Source organism: Heterocephalus glaber, unplaced genomic scaffold (assembly GCF_053883595.1).
Source record: "Heterocephalus glaber isolate CG9 unplaced genomic scaffold, H.glaber_assembly_v1.0 deba00001479, whole genome shotgun sequence".
In the NCBI taxonomy this organism is placed as follows: Eukaryota; Metazoa; Chordata; class Mammalia; order Rodentia; family Bathyergidae; genus Heterocephalus; species Heterocephalus glaber.
Genome location: NW_028258316.1, coordinates 11,209,082 through 11,231,263, shown reverse-complemented (window position 1 = coordinate 11,231,263; position 22,182 = coordinate 11,209,082). Strand labels below are relative to the sequence as shown.

Sequence of the window (22,182 nt, the reverse complement as noted above, 5' to 3'; positions counted from 1 at the left end):
CCGCCCTTCCTGTGCAGTGAGTAAATTGAGAGTTCATTTCTACAGGAGATAATAGTTTTCAGATTCCATTTTGTGTGTCCCCTGCATGGGGATGTACTTAACATTTAAATCATCTGCAGAGGAACAAACCTCCCTCAAATTTACATGTTTCAGGCTCCTAGCACTTTACTTAAAATGCTAGTTATCCCTGCTGGTTCCTACTGCCAAGGATTACACTTAATGGTGGTGGAAGTCACCAAGCACAATAGAATAAAGTTATTAGCAATGACTCAAATTTCATGATATTTGTAGTTTCTGACCAGAGCAGTGGCAGTAGGCTAAAGGTGATCAAATTAAGCTTTGATTGGAGAATCTGGTTTTTTTTCTTTCTCTTGGGGTCTATCATTTTATCATTCTTACATCTTACAATTAATAAAGAGACAGCAATTCCCACCAGCCTATAATCATCCTTTGGTCAGATGTCAAAAAGTTCTTTCATGAAAATGTGATTAGTAGAGCAACTGGTTTTGTACAAACACAGAAACTTTCAAGATGGAGCCTCATCACAAAATCCATTCAGGCACAATATAAGTCTGAAACTTGATTCTCCAGAATGGAAGCTTGAGGAGACAAGGGCTCAGCGCCTTCCTTGCCAAGTCTTTCCTTTGAAGTTGGAACTGCTGACATCACTGTCCTTGGTTAGACTCGAGACCCAGTTCACGAGACTGCTGGAGTCAAAAATGAAGTTGAGGGGCCGGGGGTTTAGCTCAGTGGTTCCGCTGCCTGCCTCACAAGCGCAAGGACCCAAGTTTGATCCCGGTACCAAAAAGAAAAAAAAACAAAAAAACAAAAATGAAGTTGAAAAGAAGATCTGGATCAAAACTCCCAGCAAAGTGTAAAACAGCTAATACATCCTCTAAGCAAATAAAATGAGAAGGGTGGTGGCTGGAAAGAACAACTGGCTCGAATGAAAACTAATTTTTCAAAAGAACGCTTTTCAAATCATAACTCTCCTCCCCATTATGTCACTATTAACCATTTTGGTGTATTTCTTTTCAGATCTCTCTATATACATATATGTTCATCTAATTTTTATGTTATGTGTAGACATAATTCTTATTTGTTCTTATGAGGATGGAATCCAACAATATGTATCTATATTGGGACAAATTACTGAACCTCTTGGGCCCCTGGTTTACTGATCTGTGAAAAGGAGCTAACAACCAGTAAGCAAAGGTCTAGTTTAGGAATGGGTCATCTGTGTACATTTGTGGGGAGAGGAGGGAGGAGGAAAGGTAGGGAAACTTAATGATACCAGGGAGATCAGCAGTCCCAATGCATCCCAACAATCCTCAGGCAAGGGAACCTTAGCCCAGGGGAGGTCACTGGCTTTGGAAAAATCTGTTCTTCCTTTCTTATGGATGGTAGGAAAGAAGGAGGAAGAGAAAGATAAGGCATAGTAACAAGCTTTGGAAAGGGGAGAAAATAGTTGTGGCAATATAACCAGCACAGTGAGAAGCCCAGCCTGGAGCCTGATGTATGGCAGGTGATGTGAGGGCTTGGGGCCAACTGCAGAGCAGCAGGACAAGCTGAGGGTAGGTGGCACAACTTTCCACTGGATCTTCTATACAATGGCTTCTAGCCTTTCTCTAGCAGTATCTGCCAGTATCTTCAGATAGAAAGATGGTGGAGGTGCTCAGGGACAGTGGCAAGGCAAGGGCAGCCAGAGCCTCTAGGGACTTGGTAGGGAACCCTGAATAGCTCCCCTCTCACGCATCTCACAAACAATCTGTTTGTGTACCTTTCCTCTTTACCTGACTGCCTGACCCTCTTTTGGTGGAGATTTACTCACATCTTTGCCCACATTTAGCACAATGCCTGAGACATGGCAGGCATCAGAAAATATCTGTTGCACTGAAAAAGGTCCAGTGGAAGCAGGAATATAAAACCCAAACTGGGTAAGGGAAGGGGTAGAACAAAAAGGAAGCAATAAAGAGGTGATGCGGAAAGATGTGGTAAAGACAGATACAAAGGGTATTGAGAAGAAAGGGAAGAGGTGAAGGAGCTGAGGAAAGAAGTCAGAATCAGAGGGGAGAACTCAAAGCCAGAGACGTGGAATCAAGGAGTTTCAAAAGGTTAAATGACACCAAGTGTGTTATCCTGCTGGGTACCTTAGATAGCACTTTTCAGTCTATAAAGTGCTTTTGCATGTAAAATTGTTTTGAAACAATTACAGATAAGGGCCAAGACTCAGAAAAGCTACCTACTTTAAGCTACAGAGCTGGGAAATAATGGAGTAAAACAAGGGCTCAGTTCCTCTCTGGTCCATCCTTGTCTGCACTATTTCATGACCTCTCTGAGAGAGAGAAGGAACCTGTGACCAGGCAACAAATACAGCCAGTGTGAGCTCTGTGGGGATAGGGGAGGCCAACAGTGTTGCTTTTGAAGTCACTGAGGACAGCACCGAAAGATGGACAGGAGATCTAGACAAACAAGTAATGGAGACTGGGAGACAAGGCGATGACACTGATAGGGTGGGTGGTCAAGAAGGTTCCTAGGCACTGTGCTGGAAGTCAAAGGACAGAGTGAAACTTGTACCATGCCGTGGCTGGGGGACAAGATTCTGATGATCTTCACTTTGACCTGGGAGCAGAAGGAGCAGCTACCACTGAAGAGAGTTCAGTACTCCACGGAGTCCCCAGTGGAGGGCAGAAGACAGAGAATGTGGATGGAGTGGGGCTCCAGAGGGACCTTGAATTTTATTTTATTTTATTTTTTAGTACCAGGGATTGAACTCAGGACCCTGTGCTTGCAAAGCAGGCGGCAGAACCACTGAGCTAAATCCCCGGCCCTGGGACCTTGAATTTTAAAAACATCCCCTAAGGAGGAAATTCAAACATCTAATGGTGGACAAAGTGAATTTATTATGAGGGATTTATATCCTCATCCTTTTCTATCTGCAAAAACTAAAATTCCTTTTACCTGCTCCAGAAGGGAAGAAAAATAAAACCCAGACCAACAGTACCTAGAAAGCATTAACTGAAAATAACTTCCACAATAAACCAAGATATAAAGAGACATAGTGAACAAAATGTGTAGCCCAGCCACTTGATGAATCAAGATGAAATTTTAAATAAGCCAAGATAATCCAGGTGTGGTGGCTTACATCTGTAATTCGAAAACTTTGGGAGACTGAAGCACCAGGATCAAAAGTTCAGTCCCAGCCTGGGAACTTCATGACTTTGCAAGACCATGTCTCAAAATAAAACATAAAATGAGGACTGGAGATGTAGCTCAGAGTGAAGGCCTTGGGTTCAATCATCAGTACTGCTAAAACAAAACAAGAGCTAGGATTATATTCTCCACACGATAGGAAACATACTGCCCCTTCTCTCATAAATAGAAGAAAGCGGTGGATAAGAAGACCAACCTTAATAAGAAATATGATAGAGAAATGAGCCAGTTCACTGCTGCTATGCTCAAGGGAGGGCCCTAATTTTTTATCTGCTGGCCATGAGCTACATCTCTGTTACACACGTGGTTCCTTGGGAGGAGGGTGAGCCAAGCACTTTCAGGGGAAAGAAGGGAAGGGAAGGGAAGGGTATAAAAAACAAATTAACATGTGTTATGTACATGTACCAACTCCCCAGGAAGAGTGTGGTCATTATGTGCTGCAAACATTTACCAAAACAAAACAAAATAAGGGGGATGGTAGAATACCTTTAAGCTCCCAGGATAATTTGACTATGTGGGTGAACCTTTACAGTGAGAGGGTTGCAAAACAGCAAAAATGATGATTGGTCTGGACTCAATCATTCTGAACTAATGTTGCATGTCCTGAACCATTTGTTTTTAAGTGACAGAGTCCTTTTCTCCAGAAGCTCCTGATTTTTGGCAAGCAGTGAATGCCTTTCCTTACACATGAATTGTGTTCCTTTATCAACATCTGCTTATAAGAGCTGTTTGAAAACAATGTCTTTTTATCACATTACACTAGAGAAATGACTCATAAGAAAAATGGATCCAAATCGGCCACACGGACTTCTGCAGTCATCTACTGAAGACAGTAAGAACGGTGATGCTTCAGCAGAAACATTACGCACCTTCTGTGAGCCAGTTTTTCTACATACTGGGTGTCTTCATCTGTTATCTCATTTTACCTTTATATAATTATGTATTGAACAACTTCCTCTTGTAGATGACAAAACAGAGCCTTAGGCCAAGTGACTTGCCCAGGTCAACTCCACAGCTTCTTTGCTCCCACTAAAACATGTTTCACTCAACAGTGACATTCTCATCAAAAAACTTCAGAGGATTTTGAAGTCTGGCTTTTGCTCCCAAATGGCAGCTGAGAGCAAGTCTGATAGGACCTGCCAGGGCATGGCTGAAACTTGAAGACCTTGGGGATCTCAACTGTTCCTGTCACCAGTTTCCAATTTGTCTTAGGGGAAAAAGCACACAACTTCTTGGTGCTTTGGTTTCTCCAAGCTGAGAAATGGAAAAAGGATTACCTATTTTCTTGAACTCTTTAGAATGTCATGAGATATAGGAAAGCTGTTTGGAAAGAAAAGAGCTATATAATCAGGTGGTCTCAAATCTGAGTCATTTAGACTATTTTAATTTAGAGTCCTCTGTGGCATTAACAAGTTACAGACCTATCATTCCCAGCCCATTCCTGGAAGCGGGAAAGTGGAGGGCAGGGTGCACCGCAGCCTTACCAGCAGTAGTCCAGCAGATGTGGGGGCAGCACGGGGATGTACACATGCTGCCAGTACATGGGGTAGAGCATCGCGGCTGAGCCGTGGATGCAGGCAGTCAACTGCAACAGAAGCAAAGCAGAAATTCAGAAAAATCAAGTGATGAAGTACTGTCACTGGCTTGCAGCAATAAAATGAAATATGTGCACATCAACATACTTAAAATTATAGGATGAAAGATCTGAAGAAGTAATTCTAAATTAATCTGATCATCGTAAAGCAAATTTTGTAAGAATTTTCAAAATGTTTATTTTTTTCCTGATTATAAAAGGCAATGCAGGACTGGGGGTATACTCAGTGGCAGAGCTTATCTACCATGTGTGAAGCCCTTGGTTCCAACCCCAGTATTGGAAAAGAAAGGAAAAACAGCTAATGCATGTTTAGAGCAGAACAGTACATTCAGAAAATGGAGAGATACAGGAAAATGGGAATCTACACTAATTTACCATTTTAATATATCACACTCATAAGCACTTATGTTTCTTTTCCTAATAAAATTAGGAACACTATACAGTATTCTTTTAAAAATTAACATTAGGGGCTGGGGATTTAGCTCAGTGGTTCCGCCGCCTGCCTCACAAGCGCAAGGTCCCAAGTTCGATCCCCGATACCAAAAAAAACCCAAAAACAAATAAAAATTAACATTATTTGATGCCATTTTCCCACATCTATAAATATTTCTAATACTATATTTCACTACTCTTCTATCACTAAGTTATATAATTGCATCAGATCAAAATTTTTGTAAGTAGTTTCTAGATGTAGAATTTAGGGACAAAGTTCATGAATATTTTAAGGCACTTAGCAAATACAGTAATATAAATATCATAAATATGTTAATATAAATAAGCAGATAGAGGCAATTTACACTCCCCAGCCACATGCTATGATGCTGATCTCACTGCCTCTGCTCAGCATTGTGTACCGTAGTTACATCAGTACTTTTAAACTTTTATTGATCTTACTTTTATTTTTATTGATCTAATCAAGATTGAGGTTGAACACCTTTTGTCATGCTTCTTGACCACATTTCTTAGGTAAATGATCTATGTTATAGTCTCAGTTCACTTTTAAAATGAGCATTAGTATTTAAACATCAATTTATAAACAAGCATTGACAATTTGAAAAGAATACCAGGCTTTTGTAATGTTTTTGAAAATAGTTTATCCTTTATTTTCTTTGAATTTCTGAGTGAAGAGAAGGTTTAAATAATTACGTAGACAATTTTTTTCTTTAATGATGATTTCCACTACTTTTATCCTGAGAAAGTCCTGGAAATTTTCTCCTAGAATTTAACTCTTTAATCCATCTGGAATTAATTTAGTTTTAAGAACTGAGGTGAGAATTTATTTTTCACATAGTTAATCAATTGTTCTGGCACTCTTTACTGGCTAATCTTTCCTCTTCCTATTCTTTTGACATGCTCCTATTTCATATTCCTTTTTTATTTTCTTAAGAGTTAGAGATATTGTATCATAAAATTAGTATTTGGGACATAAAAATTTTGGAAATAACACTAAAAATGGATACAACTTGCTACAAAATTCAATATGGCAAAAAGGAAGGGGAAAAAAACCAACCTTTGGAGATATAGCTATGAAGTGACAAAACCCAACAACACATGTTTCTTTCTGTGTTTTTTCTTTAATGTTTCTTTGGTTTCTGGGAAGCCTGTTCCCATGAGGACTTTGCCTCTTTTGGAAGCTGTTAACTGGCTTTTGCTGACAGAAGGACATTTACGTGGCGAAAGAGTGAAGTGCCAAGGCCGAGTTAAAAGAATCCCAGAGGTTAGTGTAATACGAACAGCTTTAAATTGGATATTCTGCTGATGCTTCACAGTTGTGAGAGCTGTGTATTAAAGCTAAAGCACTCCTTCCCCTACCTCCTTTCCTTTCAGACTCTGTTCTTTACATCAGGTACATGCCAGGAACAGGAGCAAGCACTCAAGAGCTGCTCCCAGCAACTGTGCCAACTGCAAGGTCCAACCCATCCTTCTCAATCTATTTTTTATAGGCTTCTTCATAAAGGAGCCTGTCATATGTACACATATATGACGAATCCCTTCAGGGTTTCAGCTGTTGTCAAATGAATGGAGGATGGACCAACTTACTCCAATTCTACCCTTAAGTCAGGCTGAAGGTTACACTAGCTTTGGATCCCCTCTCATCCTTTAACTAGCTGCCAGTGTGCTCTTTCTAATGTGCAGGCTCAGCTACTTCACTACCTGCTCAGAAGTCACACGGGCATGACTCGGAAAGGATGTGTCCACCAGCTCCCAGTCTACCTGTAAAGCACCAGTTTTAACCACCAGTCTTAACTGCCTTCTCCAAGTTCTCCCTTAGAATATATCATTTTGTAGGTGTAGGAATAATTATAGACTCTTTCTTTCACTTATCCTCCGAACTAGACTAGATTTGTACCCTTAACAAACGCCTGTATTACTCGGGACTCTGCACAAGCACTACCCTCCTCTTTGAAGCCTTTCTTTGGCTCCCCTGGGCATATGTCCCATTATCAATTAGACTATAACTATATGCCATTTGTTACTTCTTCATCTCCATGTACTCGGTGGCACAGCATATACACAAATGCTAGTTAATGCAATGTGTCCTGAATAAATAAAAACAATTCATACTTTGAATATGTATACAATAGAAACACAGTAGCTTGGCTTTCAACAATACTGTCCTAACATTTTCATGAGTCCCACAGAGTGGGACATATGACTCCAATTCTAAACAGTAACAATTCAGACATACAAATATGCTACTTTTGGAAAACTGAGTTATTTATTCATTCAATAATATGCCTATTAAAGCACTTAAAAACCTATGAAGTACTATAAAACACAAGAATCATCTCATGCTTTCATTTATAATTCTCTGAAACAGTCATTTCATAGGATGGTCCTGTTTGAAACAGAACTTGATCATCTACTTCTTTTTAGCTTAAATTGTTTGGGGTCAAAATCTTCAGACAATGTTTCTTCCAGGTTTCCTTAACTTCAAAATAAGTCCACCAAGCTAAATGCCAGGATTTTATAATTACTTATCCTTCATTTAAAAAAAAATCAAGATTTTAAAGTTACTCGATCATTTCATTAGGGGATTTTCTAAGGGCCAGATCTCTCCAGTTGGAGTAAAACGCATTCTACCCTTTTGATTAGGAAAACAAACAAACAAAACAGGGAACTGTTTGGCTCTATTCCAAAATACTAAATGGCACAAATTATTTGCATTGTTGCTTAAGAATAATGGCTAAGCTGATTATTTGTTGTTGTTGATGTTGTTGTTACCGGGGATTGAACGCGGGTCCTTGTGCTTTCAAGGCAGGCGGAGGAACCACTGAACTAAATCCCCGGCCCTAAACTGATTACTTTTTAAGAAAAGTCTTACTATATGTCTATGCTTAGCCAGAAATAATACATTTACTCTTTAAGAAAAGTCTTACTATATGTCTATGCTTAGCCAGAAATAATACATTATGTCTTGTAAAGTATCACTAGCTGCTTCTTTTAAAAATAACTCTAACCCCCATTTCCAAAAAATTAGAATCCTTAAAGAATTATGACCATACCTTACAGAAAACAAAATTTTAAAGTAAGGAAAGTGAAGTGTAGTCAACAAAGGGTATTGTGAATATTTAATTAAAGTGCAAGTTGAGGAAAATGATCCTATCAAAATCTCACTCAGTAGGAAAATAGAAAGATAGTATGTGTAAAATTTGCCCAAAGTCATTAGTCACAATGAATATTCATCAGAAACCAATTATCAATCCCATTTAATGACACCCCAAAAGATTCTGCCCTGAAGCAGCTGAATAGTCTAAGATTCCAGACAAAACTAGACAAATTATACAGGCAACAGCCAGTCTAGCCAGGACACAGATTGTAAAGTAAACCACTGGTGGGTTTTTGGCCACAGTTTAGCAAATTCTGTCCTCAATTAAAGGTGCACAAGGTTAGTTATACCTTGGAGCTTTCTATATTTCTCCATTAGTTTTTTTAGAGGCTGAGGGAAACAGTGAAGGCAGTGGGGATAGGATATGAATGGAGCATGATCAAAGGTAGAGGTGGAAAATCACAAGGATGCTTTATTTTTAAAAATAAAATATTCTCACAGATAATGTTCAGACTGTCAAAATCTAAGGTCCCAATGCTTTGGCTGATTCCTAACAGCAGCTCTGCAATTTAACATGGAATTAAAAGAAAGAACACGGGCTGGGGATTTAGCTCAGTGGTTCTGGTGGCTGCCTCGCAACTCAAGGTCCCCAGTTCAATTCCCGGTGTGAAAGGAAGGACGGAAGGAAGGAAGGAAGCCAGCCTTCTAGAAAAAGAAAAACACAACAAAAATCCCCATAGTGTATGTGCCAGGAACCATGCTGGGGGTTGAGGTCCTTGCAAAGCTTTCTTTCAAAGGAATGTGCACGTAGATGTACATGTATACTTTCACCACATTTCACAGAGAAGGAAACAGTCTTGAAGGTGAAATAACTCGTCCAAGGCCACACTGCTAGTGACAGAACTGGGACTCATATCCAGGTCTGTCAAACTATAATGCCCACTGTTTCCACAATGCATAAATTAACTCAAAAAATGTTTGTGAGCCTCCCCTGTGCCATCCACTGTGCTGAAGATTCTGAAACGGATAAGGTTCTGTCCCAGTTGGGACTGCAACTATGTAGATATATGTATTTGCCTTGCTGTTAGATGACCAAACATCTAGGACAAAATACTAGCAACAAGAAGAATCTTTTATTTTTTTTTAACAAGAAAAATAACACACAAAATTTATTACATGCCTAAGGCATGGAAGTATTAAGCTTGAAAATAATCATTTTTAAAACAAACTCACAGCTGATCATTTCCTGGGGATTAGGCACATTTAAGGTGTTGCAGTGTCTTTAATCCACAGGAAATTCTAGACAAGGAAGTAAAGATTGTTAGTAAAAGGGAATGGTTTACATGCCATCTTAGGCTCACATTATCTGAAAGTACGGCTTAAGAGTAGTTGAAATCTTGCTTTCTGTCATGCTTCCTTTCACATACTTGCACAGTCTTCCACTATCTCTCTTTTGGATCTGAGTAAGCCACTTCCTTCTTACTTTCCTCTATATGTAAAATGAGAAGTGGACTACCAAAAACTTGTGCCCCTTACTGCTTAACAATTCATGATTCGAGAGGAACTGCCATCCTTTGAGGTGAAGAATGCTCCTCCTCTGCCTCAGTTGCTCTTTTTCAGCTATACTGACCATGCAGAAGTAAATCTACAGTCTTGCTTTTTCCTCTCTGTAGATTCAGGGACCCACCTCAAATTCATGATCTATCTAAGAACCATCACCTTCATCCACCCCTATCTCCATCCCCAAACTGTGGAGGGTACAGCCTTCCTCCATGCCAAGGCCCTGACATGCTGAAGATCTCAGAGGAAGGAGATATTAGGGAGACAAGAGCATGAGACTCTACAAGGACAGAGACCACATTCAAAGCCTCTCCTTATCTCTTCCTATGCTTGACACAGAACAGGTGCTGCATAGCTATTTTGGGGGGGTGGTGGAAATGTTAGAATGCCTCCAGCTGAAATTCATGAGAAATGGTAGGCAAGATTACCAGACATTTAACAAATTGCAACTGCTTCATAGATCAGAAGTAGAAATTGCAAATTCTAAAAAAGTATTGAGATTCCAAGTTCTAAAAGCTGGAGGAAAAAAAATCAGATGTTCTGCCTGCCTCGCAAGTGCAAGGTCCCAAGTTTGATCCCCAGTACCAAAAAAAAAAAAATCAGATGTTCACAGTCATTGTTCATATCCTAGAACTCAGAATGTTAAATAATCAAACTGACACCTGCTTTGCAGGCTTTAGGGCACCTGGATGTCCTCTCTCCATGCATCAAAAAAATGGATCAAACAAAGACTAGAGAAAGACCACCAGATTACTAACTTTCAAGACAGGTTATTTTAATTCTACTTATTCTAAGAATCATCTTATATAGAATAGTTGTAGAAAATATGTGTCTTGGGAAAGTTGTTTGCTTTCTCAACTTGATAACCAGATTGTTTTATTTAATTACAAACCATCTTTGTAGTCATCAGGAAATAAATTGTACCATTATTCAAACAGTGTTGTGGTCTTAGTTTTTGATTACGATTTATTCTCAACTGGAAAATCCACTGTAAAATCAGCAAAAACTTTTAAGCAAAATCTTCAGGAACTCTAAATTAACCTAGGCAACCTTCCACAGGTGTGAGAAAAACCTTTCATTATAAATGGCTCAGCTATATTCCAAGTATGTTTACAAGTGTGTTCACTAAGAGGGGGAAGAGTTGGCTTTTAAAAACTATTAATGATTGGGCCAGGGATTTAGCTCAGTGGTTTCGTTGCCTGCTGCTCAAGAGCAAGGACCCGAGTTCAATCCCTGGTACCAAAACAAAAACAAAAACAAAAAACTATTAATGATGGCTTAGCAAAGAGGCAACTTAGCCTCAGAAATCAAAGAACCTTCTGGTAGAGATAGATGTAGAATTTATGAATGGAAAGAAGAAAAAGAACAAAGAATATTCTACTTTTCTTAGAAGCTAAGATGAAGTGCTTCTTTTTAGGGGGATAGGGGAATTTTCAAGTAGTTTCTCTTCTAGTCTGGTGGAACTCATCTTACCTCTTCCTTCTCCATTATCCTTTGGGAAAAGGAAAGGGCAAACAAAAAAAGAAAGTCTTGCCTTCCCCTAAGAGCAGTATTATTCAGTCAAGAGAAAGTTACTCAGGCAAGCACTGTCTACTTAAACACTTTCACTCTCTTTCTCTCTCTCTCTCTCCCTACTAGAGTAATTAAAACTACCTACTAGCTAGAGTAATTAGAGTAAGTTATTAACCAAGATAATAAGCTTCCCTGCCAAGATTTGACACTCCAAAACATCAAAGCAACTAAAAGTACTAAATAAAAGCTTTAGCTACCAAAGGAAACTATGGTGTGATAAAATACACTATAAAGAAGTCCACTGCAGCAGGAGTGAGCTATTTTTTCATTTTGAGGCAAGCTTACATGTGACTGATACCATTTCATTTAAATACAGGGACAGCAAGTATTGGCCACTCCTCTATTCTGTGTCTGTGAGAGATGTTATTGATTGTGGAGTCAGGATATGGCCTGAGGATCCCTCCTGGCAAGCAAACACTGTCAGTGGATCAAAGTTGGCAGTAAGAAGAAATCTGCTCACCACCTCAAATCTGGTGTAAGCAGCTATTTACATTTTCCGGTAAATATTTCTAAGATTACAATCTGTTTAGCTAATGGGTCTATATAACAGCTTTCATAAAGAATCACATTTTTAAAAAGAAGGCAAGCATAACTGACCAGTAATTCATGAATACTTATCTGTCAGGTGTGTATATATAAAGAATGAACCTAGGAACCTTCAGGAGGTAAGTTTTCATGGAAGGAAGGAAGGAAGGAAGGAAATTAACTCTCCCCTGAGGAGTTTTGTTGGTGAAATCCAGTCTTAGAAAGTGAAAATAAATTCAGAGACTAAAGCTGTAAAACAGCCACTATTATAATCACTTAATTAGGATTTATTATCTACTAAACACCAAGGACAGTGCTTCACATATATTTAACTTATGTAATCTTCACAACAGCCCTATGAGGTAGGTAACATTATTGTCCCCATTTCAGAGGTGAGGACACTTGCATTTGTCATAGAGCGTATGACAGAGCTAGGATGAGAACCAAACGATGCTCTTATGTCACATGAAACTCCCTCTACGCTCTGATCTGCAATAATCTGACAATTACTGAGTATCCACTAGGTGTATACAGCATGCCCTCAAGCAATTTAAAATAGAGAGAGAAAGATCAAAATGCAAACAATCAACTTCAACACAAAAGTATTATGAAAGAGGTGCTATAATACAGGTTCAAGTATGTCAGGGTATAAAGAAGGAATCCCTAATTCTGCCTGGGGCAAGCATCCCACGGCACAGAGATAGAGGCATCAGAGCAGTCAGAGCCTGGAGGGTAAAGATGGAAAAAGTGCCCGTGTTTCTCCCTGCTGGCAGGCAAGCCTGGTGGGACAGTGGTCAAGTGAACAAGGTGGCTCCTTGGGCCACTCAGGCTCAGTCTGAGAAGACTTGAAGAAGAAATGACCATTTAGTAATGACTAGGTGATTAGTGAGAATTGGGCAGGTAGGTATATAAAATCTCCCATGAGCTGCCAAGACTATTCTCTGTGGCTTGGATTCATTCATCATCCACTGCCACGAGCTATACCAGTGGAATCTATGGAACTCTCCCAGTTTGTATCATCTTTGTCTCTGAGAGCCAAATTGGAGGTTATTGCCTGTAAAGGCAAGATTTTTGTCAAGTGACACTTACTGAATGAGTATTATGTGCCCAGTGCTGGGCTATGATTTTTCATATCCATGATCACAAGTTCTTTACTATTCTGTTTTTATAGATGAGGACAGAGACTTCAGGGGTCAACTTGCCCATGTTCATATGGCTAGAAAGTAGTGCAGGGAGGATTAAGTACACAGCAGAGGCAGAAATTGAACAAAACCACTCTGATTTGAAGTCTGATGTTTTTTCTCCAAGCTCTGCTGTCTTGTGGTGGGGAGGAGTAGGGGAGGAGATATTACCAGCAACGCTGTGTGATGTATGTAACTAGTAGATTCTGTGTAGCCATCAAGGCAACAAAAAAGCAAAAATATGAATTTTCATTATGTCTGGACCAACCCACAACTGCATGACCTACTCTCATATCACACTGTCTCCAGAAACAACAGAGAAAATTATGAGCCTTTGGTTCCGCGTCCTAGGACATAATACGTGCTCAGGTTTCCTTACCTAAGCCTCAGACATGTTTGCCAAAGTGACTGTTTAGGGATTTTTGAGTATATTAAGATGTAAGTGATTTGAATATTACCTATTAGCATTTTTTTGCCAAAAGTTTGATTCACAAGAGTCATGTAAGAAATAAGCCATCAGTCCTACAATCTAAGGAATATACACATTTATTTCATAAACTGCCCACATTACTAAAATAATAAAGCTCTTGGTCATCATGTTCTTAATGAAATGTCTAAAATGAAATATCATCTTTCTAAATCTATTTATGCACATGTACCCAAAGTCACACTAGGTAGACTACATTGGCATTCCCTAACATTACTGACAGCTCGACTAGATTATATTTAGCAATGTCCTTCTCTAGACTAGCCAAGGGCAAAATCAAAGCACTGCCAAGGAGAAACATGAAGAAAAACAAAGAACTTTTATAATACTAATCTGTACTCATAAATGTCTTCTAAACAAACCTGTCTATTATGTACTCCCAAAATGAAAATTAGTCTAATGATGCAAAATAATAACCACCAATGAATATATTTTGTTTTTTGCCTTACAGAACTATTTACTGGTTCCCTATAGGTTGTATATCAGCATATGGGAAACCCTAAAAAATATACCATGCCCTGGTTCCATGTTAGAACTCTGGACTAGACTGGAGGTGCTGCCCAGGTACCTGCATTTTTAGCAAGTTCTCTGGATGATGCTAACAGCATTTGGGTATCCCAGACAATCTAAATCCTGTGTCTAGTCCAAAGTAGATGCTCAATGTTCGTTGAAGCGAAAGGAGAAGAGGCAGGAGAGAAAGGTAAAAACCAGAAGACCATGGCTGGTTGTATCAAAGGATCACAAATTAATATTACAAGGGCCGGGGATTTAGCTTAGCGGTTCTGCCACCTGCCTCGTAAGTGCAAGGTGCCAAGTTCAATCCCCAGTATCAAAAAACAAAACAAATTATATTACAGAGTCAATAACATCTCAAAGTTCTCTCCACTTTGGTTTCAGTTCAAAATGAGCAAAAGGCAACTCAAAATGAGCAAGAAGAAATTCCATAATTAAATGAAGAATATACTTAAAAAGCAGTTAATTATATTACGTTGAAAAACTAGAGAAAAACTACATAAATAAAACATAGCAATCTTTTTTCCTATGTCCTGTCAATGGATGTTCTTTTCATTTATTTTTAAGTTTTTAATATTCTCTGAGCCACAATAACATTTTATGTAATGGAGATTAGAGAGGCTATGCCACTTACAAGTTTAGCTGCAGAGTCTGTATTTCATGCCACTTCATTACATTTTGTTGAGGATTTCCCTCTTCACCAAAAGGATTAGTTTTCTTCTCACTTCCTTGAATATTCTTCTTAGATTGTTAGTGTGAACTAGGTTAATCTCTCTCTTTTAACATATAAAAGATGAACAAACAAAATGTTCGATTTATTTTATTTTTTAAATAGAACACCAAATTTAGTCTTAGAATTCACTGTTTGGGAAGTTTCCAGTTACAAGGTCTTGGCTTCCCTTGAGCACAGTTTGAAACAAAATAATGCAGTTTGTTCCTACGCCTGGAACATGCAGAGTGGAGTGTGCAGGCAAAGAGGCCCTGGCTCCTGTCCAGTATTTCAACCTCCTTAAACTGCCACTCTTGTCTCTGCTTCAAGGGCTACAGATAAGCAAACAGAATTAGCTTTTTATAGTCCAGAAGAACTAGGAAAGCTTTACATACATCATCTAGGTGCCTGGCCTACTATATGGGCTGATATAGCCACAGAAAGGTGGAGTTCATTGGGAAAAAAGTAAAAGGGAAGTCAAATTTGAAAAACTGCCCTTTTCACAAACTGGTCCATTTTAGGTCACAAGACCAGATGGTGCTCAGACAATGCATTCTGTCAATGGCAGTGGGTGAGAGTGGGTAGGACTGGACAAGGCAAGGTTGGGAAAGTATGCAGTCCTTCCTTCGAATACTGAAGCATATGCACAGGCCCAAACTGAGGGTGCTGGTAGGGGGACAGAGTATCACCCACCATGCTTTAGGACACCAGTACTTGGGTCCTGCCCAATCCTACATTCTCTGGGAGGAGTTTTTGTTTACCTAGTTAACAAGAAATTGATGGGAAAATTACATTCAATTATTTTGTCCTCTTCCCTAAATGAAGTGTCATCAGAAAAGCAAAAATTTTTTTCATAGTTATGAGAACCACACAAACAATTCAGTATGGAGACGTAATTAATTAGGTAATGGTCTTGTTCCTAAACAGTACTTCTTTCCTAAGAACTTGTTTTCAAAAGCAGTTACTGGAGGTCCGAGGATGTAGCCCAGTGGCATAGCACCTGCCTGACAAGCATAAGGTCTTAAGTTCAATCCCCGTTACCAAAAAAAAAAAAGTAGTTACTGGGTAAGACAAATACATATTCCTTAGGAAAGTAAATATGCTTTTCTCATTACTTAATCAGACAGTCTCAGTTTCAAAACTTTATCCACTACCTCTAAATTATACAGGGTGATCAGGACTGTGACACACAAGAGCTGGAAGAAGTGCAGTGCATGCACCCTGAAGCCACAGCATGGAGGAATAGATAAGTCCCGGGGCCCCACTGGGGCTGTTTTATCCTGCAGGGAGATGGTGGGGTCTAATGATGCTCAGAGAGTGGGCTGACTGAATAGTGTTTCGAGAAATAGCTCTGGCTAACAGAGGGAGTGTACCAGTTAGAAATTCACCCATCAGCCTTCTATTTCCCTAGTGCCTACAGTGGTGCTGGGCCCACCGAAGGGGCTCGTTAAATCTGAAGTGAAAAGCTTGGTTGTGCATAAGAAGAGAACCACAGGCTGAGGTTCTTTCTGTCATTCAGACCCTTGGTCGAGAGAATTATGCCAAGAATATTTCTCTGAGTACAGTGTCATAGGGAACTCATGACAAATGGAGAGTTACCAATGAGACAGTATGAGGTAGCCAGAAGGACGCTGGCCTGGAGCCAAGAGAAGTGAGTTTTAATTCCATCTCTGCGGCTCATCTTAGACAAGGCCTTCAACTTTCTGGTGCCAGTATTCTCATCTGCAAAAGGAGAAGAAAACAAACTAGCTCCTAGGGCTGTCATAAGAGCTAATGAAAAAATATGATAATCAGATAATCATATACATATATATTATATGATTGCACAGTGCCTGGTACATAGTATGTGGCTGAAAAAGGTTAAATTGAAAGACGTTTTAAAAGTAGGGGAGAGCTAGAGGGGCTACAATGTAAAGTATCACATATACATCTCAGTAACGGTGTTCTACACATTTATTCTGCAGATGCTATTCATGTGTAGTTCTGGTAGTCTTGTAGCTATTTATAAGCTACACAAGAAACTCTCAAATTGCTACACAAAAATACTTCTTAAATCATTGTATGATTGGATCTTATTTTTGACCCAAACTAGTATTACCCAGCTCCATCAGCACCTTCTCCACCAGCTTTGGCTCAGAGTATCTTTCTGGCTCTTTATAAGAATATTCAAATTCCTTCAGTGAGGCAGACATTACTAACAACGTGTCTCTGGTGCTTGTGACAGTTTCTGCACAAGAGTTCTAAAAAAAAAGAGTGTCACCCAATAAACATAACCTTCTCACTAAGAGAAGAATTTGAAAGAGTTAAGATTCATTTTATGTATGATTCCTGGATGTTTCTTCCTTTCTAAAAGCCACTTTCCTCTTGACACAATATCATAATCATTTGCATGGCTATTTCTCCCACTGACTAGGATGTGACCTTAGGCAAATTTTTCCACCTCTCCAAATAGAAAGCCTGCTCTGGAAAACAGGAAAAATGCTGGTCTTCTAAGAGTGCTAAAGGAATTACATGGAATCATCTTCATAAAGGTCTTGTTTTCAACCTACCTGCTATCCACAGGATTTCCAGAAAGCAGTATGAATTAAACTAAGATCTGAAAGTATGGAAGAAAAATGGGACGTTCGTGCTACAAGAAATCACACTGAAGTATTTACATTAGAGAACAAGATTTAGTTAAGCCTTCCCTATTTATCATTTATAAAGGAAAACAATCAATATACATTAACTGAGCCAAGAGAACAAAAACTTACATTTTTCTTATACAGAATATCACCAGTTATTGACCAAGATACCCTGGAATGTACATTACCTGACTGAACTAAATGTTGTTGGATTTGTATCTATTGGTGCAGTTTTACAGAAGATAGCTCTGGAGTGTTCAACAGCTTTTATCTTTCAGATACTTGATGGCTCTGAGAAGCATTAAGCCCACATCTTATCTAACAAAATTGAGAAAAATGTGGTTTGTCAAGGTATTACAGGACATCTCAGGATCTGCCAAGAGAGGGTCATCAGAACATCTTGGGCTGAAATAGCTTTTGCATCTCCCATCCCATCCTGTTCAAGAGATGATGAAAAGCCCCTACTGAGGAAATAAAAGGCAACAATTGGAAAATTTTTAAATTCTGAATTTGGGTAAGTCCAAAGGCTTGAATAAAACTCATGTCTCCTTTAAAAAAAAGAAAGCTGTAATATGTACACATAACCACTCCCTCAAATGATTGTAAACTGCATGAACTGCAAACATGTACTAATAAAATAAAATTTTAAAAAATAAAGCAGATCAGTTCTTTTTTTTTTTCCATTAAGTTTATTGGTATCTTTTAGGTATAAAATACAGTTACATTCACTATTAGGATATTGTACCTTTACATGATGTATCTTGGTTCTCATTTTTTCCCCTTCCCCACCCTCCCTTCACCCCCTTCACCTTTCCCTATTTGCAAAGACTTTGTTTCCATTTTTTTCCTTTTCTCATATTTTTTCTTTTCCTTTCTTTCCTTTCCCCTCCCCTTCCCCCTTCCCCTACTCCTTTAGATCTTTTCTTCCTATTACACAATATCAATTATACATTTTTTAAGCAGATCAGTTCTTAAAACAACACAAAACAAAAAACAACCCTGATGTCTCCTTAGCTACTTTCCCCTCACAGAAATGCCACAAAACTGATCAGGATGCTGCTGATTGCACATGAGCTACTACAAGACCCTCACACCCACCCCAGTGCAAAAACTATCTATGGTCAATCAGTAATATTTAGAGCTCAGTGAAACATCAACTATTTGTTAAAAAAACCTTTTAAACATCAAAGTAATACATATTCATACCCTTAAAAACAAAACAAAAAAATAGTAGAGGCTTATACTGAAAGGCAACAGTTCAGTTCATGACTCTCTTTACCCTTAACACAAACTAATCACAACCAACATAGGATTTATCTCCTTGTTCTAAATAACTACCTCTTAGTTTCAAAGTTAAACATTAAAGTTTGACTTCTCAGTATAATATTTATTGATTTACTACACACACACACACACACACACACACACACACACACTACTACTATTACTACTACTACTACTACTACATCCTAGGCCCTGTTCTAAGAGTTTTACAAGCGGTAACTAATTTTAATTTTATTTGATATGAAGTAGTTGGTGACCTGAACAAAATCTGTTTAGTGTGTGTGTAGGGGGAATAAAAGAAGAGGAATGAGATGGTAAGTAAATAACTCTCTTGAGGAATTCTGTTTTAAAAGGGAGAATATAAATGGGATAAATGGGGACTGAGGGCGTAGCACCATGGCAGAGTACTTGCCTGGCACAAATATACTAAGCACTAGGTTCAATCCCCAGTTCCAACCAATTAACCAACAAACAAATCAAAAACAAAGAAAAAAACCATAAAAAGGAAGTGGTCCAAAGAAGTTTGTTTTGTTTTTAAGTTTGTTGGGAGCCACTATAAGCATCTTGGTTTGCCATAAGAATGGGCCAGTAGAGAGGAAAAATAATGATGTAGAAGAGAAGAGCTTACTGCTAAAGCAATTTCCTTTAGATGGCAAGAAGGAAGCAGAAGTGTCATCTTCTCGGTAAGGCATTCCTTGCCTTAAAAATAGCACAGGAGGGCCAGTGATTTAGCTCAGTGGTTCCGGGGCCTGCCTCACAAGTGCAAGGTCCTGAGTTCGATCCCTGGTACCCCACCCCCCCAAAAGCACAGGAATACCTGTCACCTTACCACTCCCATCCCCTTTCACTTTTCTTTAATCCTTAGTAATTATCAGTAGCTACTGTACATTAATGTTTAACTTTCTTTGTTTACTGGGGATCTACCTACTAGAATACAGGCTTCATGGACAGGGACTTTTGTCTATTTTGTTCACTGCTGTATCCCCATATGCCAATGATAATGTCACAATAAATACTTTACAACAAAGGCAAGTGGATAAGCAGAGTGATTGGTCCTAGGGAGGACCTACAGTTCATCCACAAAAGGAAGGCAGAGTTCAGAGAAAAGAAGTCAGGAGGTTGACAGATGTTGTAGGAGCTGCTAGGACTCTTCTGAGGGCTTCTATTAGATAGGTATAGAATTCTAGTTTAGAAATCACTTTCGCTTAGAAGCCCAAGACACCAGTTCATTGTCTTTTGGTTTGCAGAATGACAAAATCTTGGGTAATTTTGATTCTTAACCTTTGTACAAGAACTACTTTGTCTCTTAGCTCTGAGAGTCTAAATTTGCCTGATAAAGGGACCTAGTATCTTTTTTTTTCTTTATTTTTTTTCCTAGTATCTTTTTTAATTTAAACATTTTTTATAAATGCACATAAAATGTAAATCATATAACAACATTTAAAGAAAAAAACCTAAGAACCTACAATCTACCTCCTAGTAATCGCTTCTTAGCCTTTTGGCTAAGGTCAAGTGTAGTACAATCTACCTCCTAGCTTAGGGGGTCAGCAAAATATGTAAAAAGGCCAAGTGTGGGGCTGGAGATTTAGCTCAGTGGTTCCGCTGCCTGCTTTGCAAGCATAAGGTCCTGAGTTCGATCCCCAGTACAAAAAAAAAAAAAAAAAAAAGGCCAAGTGTGGCCTTTTTTTGTACATAAAGCTTTGTTGAACATAGCCACACTCATTAGTTTACTTACTATAAACTATAAGGTCAGAGTCCAATAGTTGCAGTAACTACCTTTGTCAGACACCTAATATTTGCAAATCTATTGAGGTTTATTTTTATTTTTATTTTTTATTTTGATACCGGGGATTGAACTCAGGACCTTGTGCTTGCAAGGCAGGCATGGCACCACTGAGCTAAATCCCTGGCCCATACTGAGGTTTATTTTTGTTTGGTGATACTCAGGATCACTGAGCTATATCCCCAGCCCTTTTGTTAAAGGGTTTTTGTTTTGTTTGGTACCAGGGATTGAACTTGGGTCCTTGCGCTTGCGAGGCAGGCAGCAGAACCACTGAGCTAAATCCCTGGCCCTTTTTTTTTTTTTTTTTTTAAGACAGGTTCTCCGGGGCAGGGATTTAGCTCAGTGGTTCTGCCGCCTGCCTCGCAAGCACAAGGACCCAAGTTTGATTCCCGTACCAAAAAAAAAAAAAAAAAAAAAAAATGTAGGTTAGGTTCTCCCTGCATTGCTAAGATACCTAGGCTGGATTCAAACTTGTGCTCCTCCTGCCTCAGGCTTCCAGAGTGCTGAGATTACAAGTGTGTACCCATTGTATGTTCACTGTAGTTTTTAATGTGCTTTTCTGTAATTATTGTGGTTGAACATTTTTCCAAATAGTTATTTAGCCATTTGTATTTCTTGTATGAAATACCAATTCATGTATTTTGTCAATTTTTTCTATTGATAAGTCTTCTGCTTTCTAAACGTGGTCTTAATATATTTCTGACACTATGCCTCTATCTGCTTTATATATAGCAAATATCTTGTCTCAGTCTTTGTTGGGTTTTTTTTGGTTTTGTTTTTTTGTTTTTCTTGGTACCAGGGATCAAACTCGGGACCTTGTACTTACAAGGCAGGTGGTGGAACCACTGAGCTAAATCCCCAGCCCCCTTGTCTCAGCTTTTGTCTTTCCAGTCTCTCAATGGTATTTTTAATAAACACAGGTCCACAATTTTAATTTTAATCTTTTCCTTTATACAATGTATAATTTGAATCATCTTTAAACACTTTACTCCAAGATCACAGAGAAATTTGTCTTCTAAAAATTTTTAAATTTTGCTTTACACATGTACATGAGTAAGAGAGAAATTGCCTTCTTTTTCATACGTATACCCAGTTACTGAAATGCCCATCTATTGTCCACATATTGTCCAGTGCCTCTACTCTTATCAAGAGCCCAGACACATGTGTTCTGGTTCTAGGTGCTCTATCAGGCTAGCTATCTCTGCTGCACTAGCAGAACTTAATTATTACAGCTTTATGAAAAATTTCGATGTCTGGTAAGGCAAGCTTCTACAGCCTAATCTTTTTCTTGAAGTATGTCTTGATTTTCTTTGGCTTTTCCATATTAATTTTAGAATCAGCATGACAGGTACTATGTAAAGCCTTGCTAGATTGTGAGTGGAATCATATTCCATCTATAGATCAATTTGGAATGAAGTGACATATTCAAAATATTGAGTCTATTTGTGAATATGGTCATGCTTCCTCTGCACTTATAGGTGACTATATGAGTTTTCCCTTTTAATACATTAATGTGTAAGCTATATTAACAGATCTTCAATCTTACATTTCTAAAATCAACTCAACTTAGCTATTAAGACTTTAAAT

General features: G+C 38.7%; 1 protein-coding gene across 15 annotated transcripts in view; it reads right to left on the bottom strand.

Moving 5' to 3' along the window:
• Dennd1a (DENN domain containing 1A) overlaps nt 1-22,182 on the bottom strand; it is a 518,837-nt gene that overhangs the window by 233,871 nt on the left and 262,784 nt on the right. For all 15 annotated transcript variants that reach the window (XM_087182787.1, XM_087182786.1, XM_013073588.3 and 12 more), the window contains one exon: nt 4,698-4,798. In XM_087182787.1, coding sequence (XP_087038913.1) covers nt 4,698-4,798 — 101 coding nt within the window. The remainder of the gene's footprint in view (nt 1-4,697; nt 4,799-22,182) is intronic.